General features: G+C 41.9%; 2 protein-coding genes across 2 annotated transcripts in view; one reads left to right on the top strand and one right to left on the bottom strand.

Moving 5' to 3' along the window:
* tmc6b (transmembrane channel-like 6b) overlaps positions 1-703 on the top strand; it is a 20994-nt gene extending 20291 nt beyond the window's left edge. The window contains exons 20-21 of the mRNA XM_042485052.2: positions 1-12; positions 109-703. The exon at positions 1-12 is cut by the window's left edge and continues 75 nt beyond it. Of these exons, the coding sequence (XP_042340986.1) occupies positions 1-12; positions 109-123 (27 nt within the window). The 3' untranslated portion in view covers positions 124-703. The remainder of the gene's footprint in view (positions 13-108) is intronic.
* notum1b (notum, palmitoleoyl-protein carboxylesterase b) lies at positions 527-10031 on the bottom strand. Its single transcript, XM_042485053.2, has 11 exons — positions 9307-10031; positions 7189-7241; positions 6999-7094; positions 6169-6229; positions 5634-5692; positions 4095-4197; positions 3747-3938; positions 3550-3647; positions 3292-3439; positions 3144-3191; positions 527-1860 (listed from the first exon to the last, which is right to left on the bottom strand). The coding sequence occupies exons 1-11, from the start codon at positions 9666-9668 to the stop codon at positions 1539-1541; spliced, it is 1542 nt and encodes a 513-aa protein (XP_042340987.2). The 5' UTR covers positions 9669-10031; the 3' UTR covers positions 527-1538.
* Positions 10032-11221: the final 1190 nt, after the last annotated feature.

Raw genomic sequence — 11221 nt, 5'->3', positions numbered from 1 at the left:
CTCAAAAGTCAGGTTGGTCTTTGCTGCTCTGACACTTCACTACAGCTGTTTTTGTCTGAATATTTAACAGTTTTTTTTCTAATCTTCCGTGTGTTTTTTTCTCTCTAGGACTCCAGCTGTTGAGATCCCAAGCCTCGTCAGTTCTCTGAGCACTGAGGTCTGGAGAAATCGTAAATCAGCGCAGATATAACTGGAATAATCACAGGGAAGGACAACTGTATATACGACCAAATTGAAATGTATCATGCATTTTAAATTTGGCCTGGATTTTAATACCTGGAGCATTTGTAGAGAGGCAAAACAAACCAAGTGGAAATATCAGCTGCTTTATACAGTGCTGTTTATAGATGAAATGCCTGAAGTTAAATGTTGCAGACGGTGAGTTTAAACTGAGAAATCTTATAGCTGACATAGATCAGTTCACACGGATTTCAGTCATCCCTCGTAAAAGCACTTTCATATCAACTGTGAAGAAATCGTTTTTATTCTTAATTCCGGTGCAAAAAAAACTGTATGTAGTCTACAATGTTTCTTAAATGCTTTTAATGTTTTTTAAAATAATTTTATCAGTGTGTATGTTGTAGGTAAATGTTGGATGTTGTGGGTGTGAGTATGTAACTGGATTCCATTTTATATCAAGTTTCTCCTTTTAGGGTGATAACTGTCATACTGTAGTCATTAAATTATGTTTTTATCACATCAACATGTATTTGTATTGATTAGTGTTTACATAAGGTACACAAAAAATATTACAGACTTAACATATAGTACTTAAAGTTACTTATAGTATAGCATTTTTTTTTTACTAACATGCAAATAAAAAAGTAAAATGCATGGGCACTGTAGCTAAGCATAAAGACATTTCCTGTAGAAAAATAAATATACAAACACTTTTAAGTACCCTGAAGAACAACATAATAATCTCAATCTTTGTACCTTTATTAGTAAATATTAACCATTAAATTATTATTTTCCAAAATGAGAAAAAGCAGCATATTTGGTGGATGGTAGAAACAGCAGCACCGTAGATAGATATCTGAATGTGATAGTTGGAGTTGACAGAAGAGAGCACCGAGTCCCCACAAAACTAACTGGGAGGTGTTTCCAATCCAGCGCTTTCCCATCAAATCTATTTAGATGACCGCCATGACTGTCTCAACTCACACATATTGTACGGTACGTTATATATACACTCTCACACTGTACCCAGCTCTCATTGTATTTGTGTACACCTCACAATAATAGCACGTCTACAGTATATATCTGTCTATATGTTAAAACAAGTGATCCCATGTGTTGTCTTTAAACAGCTCAAACACTCTGGTTGGATTGTAATTGACCCATCAGGCACTTTGAGTTTTTCAGTTTTTCAAAAGTCTTGTTTGTTGTTGATGGAAGACAATGTTTGGAAATATTGACAGTTTTCTCATTAAGAGTTCTTTTTTTATGTTCCCGTTGTCTTCCATTGACGTTCTTATCTTCGCAGAACGGTTTACAGACGCCAGAATAACATTGCTGCGCTTTTAACAAACAGCAACTCAGCTGCCGTTGTTGAGCATGCCCAGTAGCTTCCTGGGGTCCATCCCCTGCTGCTGGGCCATCTTCTGCACGTCGAAGCCCATGTGCTTAAGGAACTGGATCACACTCATCTCCTGCCCCGTCAGCTGGTCCCGAATAGTCGGGCAAGAGGGGTTACAGTGAGGCCACGGGCAGCTGTCAATCAAATGCAGAGGGCAGCCCCGGGGCTTTTGCTGATTGTGGTTGCTGCTGTTGATTTGGTGGTTGTCTTGGAGGCTGCGGTCCCAGCAGTGGAGGGCTCGGGGGAGGGACGTGCCTTTCACCTGAATGTCCATCCAGTAGCTGCGGGGACAGAAAGACACATAGTGAGGAATCGTACACTTTAAAATGTACAATCTGTGTACACACAACCGTTGTGACCATGGTTATGGGCACTGTCTTGAGGATTAATATATGTTTCAGGATGTTTTCATCAGTGTGTTAAACAGCCTTGTTGTGTACTGAATTCTGCCAAAAGCAGACTTTCCTGTCTGTCGTTTTTTTTAATGCCTCCGCGCTGGCAATAGCTGAGGCCGGAGGCGGGAGGCATTATGTTTTCTGGTTGTCTGGCCGGCACATTCTTGTGGACGCAATATCTCAAGAACGCCTCAAGGAAATTTGTTCATATCTGACACAAACATTCACTTGGACATAATGATGAGAATAGTAGAATTTTGTATTGAAAGGTCACGGCCAACGTGACCTTCGTCTCAGCTTCATGAATACAATATCTGAAGACGGCTTTGAAGGAGTTTCCTCAAATTTGGCACAAATATCCACTTAGACTTAAGAATGAACTGATTAGAATATGATGGTCGAAGTCAAAGGTCAAGGTCACAAAACATACTTTTGGTCTTAACTCAAGAACTTTAGCTTCCCACCTTGAAGATGTGCTGATTGTATTGATCCTCTGTCCTGCTGGGGGAAGATGTGTGTGAAGCATCCGTGTTTTCACAGACATGAATGTAAACTGTAACTTTACTGGTGTGCGGAGCGGGGGTCGACAGATTATCGGCCTGGCTGATTATCAGGGCCAATTATCTGTATTGGAGTTTTATTTTAATGATCGCAGATAAAATTAATTGAAATTATCTGAAATGAAAAATGCATATTACACTCAACCAGCACCAGGGAAGGCAGTCTGCAATACATGCAAAGAAAGTGTCAGCATGGGAGAAACTTTTACTTTGTAAAACCTCAGGGAGCTATTCCTATTCATCCATTTTAAATTTTCACTGAACTTTACATAACAAAGTTGCAGGGAACTTGCTGTATATGATGTTAAAGGTTTCAGTTATATTCCAAATTCTGTACGTTGACATATATTTTCATTTTTATTGTAAATGCATATCGGGTTTAAATATCAGTTATCGGTCTCATTAAGTACTAATAATCGCATCGACCCTGAAAAACCACATCGATCGACCCATCGCGTGGAGGCATACAACCGCTTGGCAGTATATCTAGTTTATATTTTTTATGAGTAGTTGTAAAGTATAGGATTACAATAGCGCAAAGGTTGAAGTAACTGATAGCACACATTATTACTATAATTATTAATGTGGTAAAAAGGTTCATTTACTTACGTTCTAGTAATGAGTTCATGTGACAGACAGGCCGGAGCGAACATCGCCCTGCATTTTAAAACACGGAATCACACAGTCAACCAAACACTCTTTTTTTACAGCATCTTGTGTGTTTGTTTGTGTGTATGTGTGTGTATGTCAGACTTACGGTACATCATGCAGCGTGCTCCTCAGCTCCTGTCCCAGGTTCTGAATGTACCTCCACTGGCCCTCGTGGACAGGCTGTCCGGTCAGGTGGATGTTGTCGACCGTCAGCTGAGCCTCATCAAACAGCCACTGCACCACGAACACCGGCCCTGTATGAGACAGAGGACACACTGCACTGTAGGTCACACTCTGAGGGACACACCAGACTCCGTCTTTATCATCAGCGTCATGAAGGAGCTCCGGGTGTTTTGTGACTCACTTTTTAACGTTGGGAAGACTTTATATCCAAAGAAACAGTTCCACTCCTCTCCAACATGAGCCTGTCTGCAGCTCTCCGGCACCAAACCGCCCCAGTACCTGCACAACAGCGAAGTATCAAAATCTGTGTCCCTTAACCCCCCATTAATCTGTCACTGTGTCCTTTAAGACCATCATTCTGCTTTCCACCTGTCCTACCTGATGCCTCTTTTTATGGCCTCAGTGGGGGCACAGCTGATGGTGTCTAGGCAGTCTGTGAATTTGTACTGTTTGTTGTCCAGGAACCATCCAGAATCAGCCAGGCCTCTGACCTGCACTCCTCCGTGGCCCTGCGATGCCAGCTGCTCTGCAACCTGGTCCACATTCAGCAGGACACCTGTACCGCCAGCACTGGTGACAGGAGGAGTGGCGTCAGAGGGTGAATCTATCTTTGGTAAGCGCGCGCACACACGCACACACACACACACACACACACACACACACACACACACACACACACACACACACACACACACACACACACACACACACACACACTAAACTGACCTGCTTCCTGCCAAGAGCAGAACCTTGGCGTTTTCCAGTCCTTTAGTCAGCAGCTCATTCACCACCTCCTTAATGATAAGAGATCCCATGAACGCATAGTCACCTGAGAACACAGATATTTTTGTTTACTGACACAGAGCCAAGTGACACACTTCTCACTTCCACGACTAACGCTACATCAGTATTACAGAGAATTAAATGTGAAAGGTAGTTTACACTTTAAATGTTAAAGGTTTATTCATTTTTTAAAATGGGTATATTTAAGCAGGTGGCGAGTCATGTTTTTTAGGCAGTTATTACCTTTTTATGTGCTTACTTTACAATTATTTAAGTATTACATCACCCACAAAATGGCCGTTTGTTTATCAGTTAATCACACAGTTTAACAATGAATTTGTTTTTCTTGCACGCCTCCACGGTTAACAAAGTGTCTAAGTAAGAAGTAAATGGAGGTAGAGTTTAATAATGGCAAAACTATTTCAAAACATCCGTTTACAAAATCTCCAGAGTTGGAAGGTAGCGTAGTGCCAAGCAGAAAAAAAAGTATATTCCAACCCTGCTCTCACTCAACTAGTGTAGTATAATCCAAGTCTTATTTAACCAGCTGTTTGCTCAGTACTTCCCAAACTAATGCATTTTCATTAAAACCTTACTGTTAGAAACACTTCCGCATACGACACAGCACCTGTGCAAGGGCATGTGTTTAAACGCTGCATGTGCAAGCAAATGCTCTTAAAGGCGCGTTAACTCGTGTGAGACTATTCATGCAGACATTATAGATAGTAAGGTTTTAGAGAAAAAGCATGTGTTTGGGACGTGCTGAGTTATACAGCTGGATGAATGAGACTTGGATTACACTGCACAAGCTGCGTGTGAGTTTTTAAACTGATGTTTACTGATGATAAAAACACTGCTGCTTTTAAACGCAGCCCAATTCATCAAGAAATCTCGCCCTTTTAAAACTCTTCGTTAATTGTGGATGCGTGTGAGAAAGTCATTTTGTGGCCGAAGTATTCCTTTGATGTGGAAAGCCCGCACATTTATCTAAAGTCTCAATGGCACCTGACTGATTACATCAAATCTTACTCAACTTCACACTCAGCTACTTTTTTCTTTTAAGCAGTGGCATATTGAATGTAATAATTGATCTTAATTTAATGGAAAAATTCAGGAGATTTAATGGATGCAATAAGATGTCATTGTTAGAGCTCAGAGACTGGGACACCTGCACTGCTTTTAAGTTATGTTATTCATAAACCTGTCAGGGCTGAACACAATATAATGAGGTTTTTCAATGAGTCAGACATGTTGGAAGTTACAGAGGCATTTCAAACCTGTGCAACTGAATTGAGAGAAAAAGCAGAAAACTGAACGAAACAATGAGCTCCCAGATCATAAGGTCTCTGTGTCTGTAGCCTCTGATCTGCTTCTCCTTTTCTCCGTCTTTAAATAGCAAAAACATCAATAACTCTTTCTTTAAACACCCTCAGCCAGAACTACAAGCTCACAATGCGAGTCAACTGATTTATTGTGTCTTACTGTGATCTGTCTTCGGTGAGGCTCCGCTCCACACATCACTGGAGCAGTACGGGATAAAGCTACAGGAAAGAGAGAGAGAGCAACACTGACAATTATTTGGAATCAAATTTAAAGTCAGAGCAGCTTTTATTTGAGCCAGTTTGCTGAAAGCTGACAGATAAGCCAGCTGTACAAATAAAAGTCAGCGTGGCTGTGGGACGGTGGACTGAACGCCATATACTTTATTTAATACACTGGCTATGGAAAAGTACATTATACAACCCCACTAAAATTCACACTCTCCCTTTAACTTCATTCAGTGCAAACAGGTGCTACCGCACAACTAAAAGTAAAGGCACTTGTTCAATAGCAGCCTTCAGATTGTTAAAAATATTATTGCATTCACGTGTAAGTATTTCACAACCGTCCACAGAGATCTCAGAGCTCACAAATTGGAAAAGAAACACCACAAAGCACCAGTAATGTAAAAAAAATAAAAATAATAATGTATTGACACAAACATCTACTTTAAAGACAGGGAGAGACGAGTTCTTACACCATGTTGGCGTTCCACCAGTGAGGGTTTTCCTCCGGCTGAGGAGACAGGATTCCTGTTCCTGTGACATAAAGAAGATAAGATCCAACATTTACTTCACTTCCTTAACAAGTATCCTCATCATAGAGTCAAAAAGCTTCAGTCCCATATACAAAGTCCTTGCTGCAGCAGCCGTGGGTTTGATTCCGGCCTCGGCCCTGTGCTGCGTGTCATCTCCTCTCTCCCCCTCTTTCACGCCTCTACTGTTCTGTCCATGAAAGGCTAAAAGCCGCCAAAAAATCATCTTCTCATCAAAAGAAAAGAAAGAGAGGTTAAAATCTTTTACGCTACTTATCAAAATGCCAAAACCTCGATGTATAGCTGTGTGTTTTGACGTATGCTGCGGTGTGTGTTCACTGTATGTGTGTGTGTGTGTTTTCCCTGCGGTCAATAGGTCATTAACTTTCCCTGCTTTGGTCAGCAATTACATGAAGGCATTGAAGAGCTCTGTGGCTGCTGCACTGGCCACCAGTGTACAGTGTACACACAGAGGGTGGTGGGGAGAGAGTCATAAACAAACAAGGAGTCCCCTGATGGCTGCGGGGAAAGAACCAGAGAGTTTGACTTTCAAAGATTAACGCAAACTCAGCCAAAGAGGAAACACAAACATGTCTATGAATCTACTTCATTCAGGGAACGCTTTTTTTCCAGCTGGGGGATGCAAAAGCTCCGTGCGGCTGTGCAGAGAGTTTGCAAAACTGCACTTAATGCTTTCATATATTTATATGTCTGTGCATCAGATACGGATTGCATTGATCGTGCAGCACTATGCATGAAATGTGCTTTATTACCTGTTCTGGTTTGTGGCCACTTGGTGGAGCTCATCAGTCTCCTCATCGTCTCATACCTGCTGTCACAGGTCTGTCTGTTGAAGCAGTACCATCCACCTGAACAACACACACACAGACACACACACACACTTGTTAACTGAGTTGTGTTTTGCTGTAATGAGCTCGACATCTGCATTAGGTTCATCCTCACCTTCTAAGAACAGCAGCCACCTCTTGCTGCCTTTAGACTCCTTGATGTAGTACCTGCACGAGAACGCCAAAACAAATCAGTGTGGATGTTTCAAGCATGCAGGCACACAGAGATGCATACATACACAACCCAAGCTCTACAGACGGTAGAGATGCTACCTTTGATCCTGACATGAAAGATTTGGCTCTGATCGCACCGCTGAGACTCTCAGCAGGAGTCTGTTTGGTGGCTTTAACAACCCAAAACAGTTATGTAAAAGATAAATATGAGTAGAGGAAACTCATTGAGCTGTTGGAAGCACACACACACACACACACACACACTCACGGAGGCCTGACAGCCTGGGTGGCATATGTAAAGGTCACTTATTCACACAGCTACAGTGTTTTATTTTTTTGGTGACTTAGTTCGGTTCAAATCTGACAAAAATGTCTGTCTTATGTATGGTAGGTCAAAAAATGATAAAGTCATCTGGATTTATTTTTAAAAGTCATGTTAGTTGTACTCTAAAAACTGTTTCCTGCACTGCCTCGCTTGTTAATGAAACAGGAGTCATGAATCTTCATGCACAATGCACACGTGATCCTCTCTGTCCATAACATCTAAAGTACTGAGAATTATTCCACATAGATGCAATAAATCTTTGCATCTTTTTAGATCTTTCAGATTGTACTAAATCCCTTCCTCTTAAAAGAAAAAGTACGGCAGTGAGTGCCAGTGACTGTGGGATAATTTGGCACAGTAGCCTACATGGGCCTCTTGGGAACATGATCCCCTAACTTTTTTGGGAGCAATATTACTAGAATGGGGATTTTGCAGTGATCTGTGGGGGCATGGCAGAGGAGGCATGTGTGTTATTACTTCTGAAGATAAACGTGTTTATTTCGAGGTACTTCTCACTTGTTCAGTAGCTGCTGAGAGTAACAGCCTATAAATGGTGATTTAGTCATATATCGGTCAAAGCCGCGGTTTAACTGTGACACCTCGTGGGTTCACTAAATACCTGAGGCTTGCTAAAACTGTGAACTTAATCAGTGCTTAAAACACTGTTGTTCACTGTGGTGTTACGATAGTATAACTGTGTCTGTCATCTACAACTGTTTACTTGTTTTATTGTCCTTAAATGATTTTTTCTTCTTCTAAATGTACATATTCATTGTTTTTTAAGTGCAATTTTAATGTTTTCTTAACATAGTGAATATATTACTATGCCCAGAACTGCCTTATGTTTGAATGGTGCTTTATAAATAAACTTGCCTTGCAAAACAGTGATATTAGTAAATATGTTTTAACCAAGACTGCAAGTCCGTCTGATTGGTTAATATGCAAATCATTAGGACTCATTCAAGTTAACAAGGGTGTGGATTTGTTTTCAAAATTGAAGGAGGCACAGATAAAAAGCAGGGTTAGGGTTGGTTGTTCAGCATAAAGTTTTGAGAATTTTCATAATATTTTCCTGCATCTTTGGTGAAATTTTACGCACAAATTTGTGCATTTTCTACATCAGTTCATGGTATAAATATCCGAAATTTTGTCCAAAATTTAAGACAATTACTGCTTATTTCTGTGTTTTTATTGTATGAGACAAATGCAAATGCTCTAAATATAGAGGGTACGTGTCCCATGCGCCCCTCTGAAATCTGCAAGTCCATTATTTTTCTATTTCTTACGCTGCAGAAAAGTTGGACAGCTGTTACAGCAAAAAAAAAAAAAAAAACTACCATTGGTTGTTATCAGTCTAGTTTGATATTGTAAATACGAGACTCAACAACTTCATCTGATTAAAGTAAAATCTGCAGGTATACAAAGCATTGCCTCGCTGTCGTGTGCGCGCATGGACTCTCTCTCCCTCTCGTGTATAGTGTTAAGCGGCAGCGCGCACTGCCTTCTCTCTGATCTGGTCCTTTGATCCATTTTGGTCACATCCGGAGTGATAGGGGACTGAAGGACGGAGACCTAACCCGCCACATAACACAAATTGGATGTTTGGTGAGGCATAGCGCGACGTAGTTTCTGCGCTTTAATTCCTTTAACCAAAAATCTGTAAAAGCTGGCAGGTCTTTTAAGTGACAGCCTATAAATTCTTGACAAATGCGCTTCATGCATGCACTCACTCACCCTGCTGCTGACCCATCATTACAAGTCACTGAAACATTCTTCAAAAAGTGCAACTTCATGTCCTGGTCCAGCTTCTGCGCAGAGCACGGGTACAGTGACTGCGCCAAGTTCTTTATCTGCACCATGAAGTTGTCCATGTTGCCCTCCACGGCTGTAAAGTCTAACGGGAAACTCTCTGTTCCTTCCACCCGCTCCCTCTGCACCGAAGGCTGCTGCTGCTGCTGCACCCGCCGACTTTGCGCCCGGCCGCCGTGGACTCTCCGCGCCTCCAACGGTGCGCTCATGTGGATGAAGAGCAATAGCAAGCAGGAGCGCACCGCGGACACACCGGCCCAACTTCTCACCACACCACGACTCTGCATGTCTAATTGTTACTAGAAAACGTCTCTCAGTTATAAGCGACTTCAATAAAACGCAGCATGTCCTAAGAGTGGTTAGAGAAGTTAGAAGTTCTTTGAAAACGCGCAGACACCTCTTGAAAGTTTTCGCTCTTTGGAGATGCGCAGAGTGAATGCAGGTCGTGGTTCTCCATGGTGTCTATAGAGATGGAGAGCTGGTGTAAAATTCACATCAAATGCACGTGCAGTCCTCGCATCATTTTAGTCCTAAAATCGCGAGGAGGCAGTAAAAGCGTCATTACGCGCGTGGAAGTCCCTGAAATCAGCCCAGTCTCACTGACGACTTGCTGACTCCTGTTTCAGGTCCTCGTGAGCTGCGGACGAAGAGGTATTTTATTTGAAGTCCCCCCTGCCCCCCTCCTTCCTGCTCCCTGCCCCGTGCTTCTCACTCCCGCGAGCCAATCGTTATTATCGTTGGCTGATGCTCCTCGCGGGGCGTCTGTCTCACACCAAGAGCGCGCGTATGCCTGGCACGCCCCCTCAGTCGGTTCACTCATACACGCGGTCTCTTTGATGTTGTGTCATCGTATGACCACGCGGCCTTTGAAGTGACTGTGATTGAATATGGTGTGAGAGGGAGAAACGCTGCTGGACAGGCTGCGGAGGGTCACATCGTGCCGCCAGGGCCCAGCACAAACATGTTTGCAGTGACACACATGTTCTCTGTTTTCTTTTATGTGAAATTCGTGCATTTTCGTGTTGTTTGTGGCTGGTGGAGATGATTTTATAGATATGAGTCACCTTTGGAGTGGTTAGGACATTTATAGAGCAGATAAGGTCAAGGGAGTGTATGTGTTGTATGTATAGATAGATGTTATTTCAATTTCATACATGGATGGATTACTGAGAGGGCCAACTGGGCACAAGCCCGGGGCCTAATGTGCAGCCCCTGCAGCCCTGGCTTTCACCTGCAAAATGTCACTCAAATTAACATCTACTGACCAGGAAGAGCCTTAAAAATGACTACAAAGTGATGCAAAGGAACTGCAGAGACACAAAATAACCACAAAAAGGGGCTAATCCACTTCAAGAATACACAATAACATAAATTGTAAAAAAAATAAATAAATAAATCCTGAAAGAGGCAAAACAAATCCCCCAAATTGACACAACATTTTTTTAAAAAAAGCCCACACAAATCCTTCTAAGATACACAGAGCAACTACAAGGGGCAAAACAATCAAAAAGACTCAAAACAAATACAAATGGATACAAAACAACCAACAAGAGATACTTAATGTCTATAAAAAGACTCAAAATGTTTACAACAACAAAGTGGCAAAATCACCATAAAGTTTGTGTGTTTGTCTCCAGAGGTGGTGGGGCCTTTCACATGTGTATGTGGGCCCCATAGACTCATAATCCACTCATTTTCATTCACCAACTGTCACACACAAATAGGATTAACAGCTGTTAATAATAAATAATACCACTGTTTTGGATGAGCTGAATAAAAGCTTTTCTTTGAGCACGTTGAGGGTTCAGAGCAGCTCGTCAAAGTGCTGGCTGTGAATGAA

The sequence above is a fragment of the Plectropomus leopardus genome, chromosome 3 (assembly GCF_026936395.1).
Source record: "Plectropomus leopardus strain MGB_pleo_1.0 chromosome 3, ASM2693639v1, whole genome shotgun sequence".
NCBI lineage: Eukaryota > Metazoa > Chordata > Actinopteri > Perciformes > Serranidae > Plectropomus > Plectropomus leopardus.
This window is presented reverse-complemented; position numbering and strand designations above follow the sequence as displayed.

Bases quoted from the DNA above. Each gene is read 5' to 3' on its own strand.
- notum1b (XM_042485053.2), bottom strand. From the start codon at position 9,668: ATGCAGAGTCGTGGTGTGGTGAGAAGTTGGGCCGGTGTGTCCGCGGTG. The intron at 7,242-9,306 runs GTGAGTGAGTGC...GTTCTCGTGCAG, and splicing joins AATGATGGGTCAGCAGCAGG to GTACTACATCAAGGAGTCTA. The intron at 5,693-6,168 runs GTAAGAACTCGT...TCTTTCCTGTAG, and splicing joins TGGTGGAACGCCAACATGGT to CTTTATCCCGTACTGCTCCA.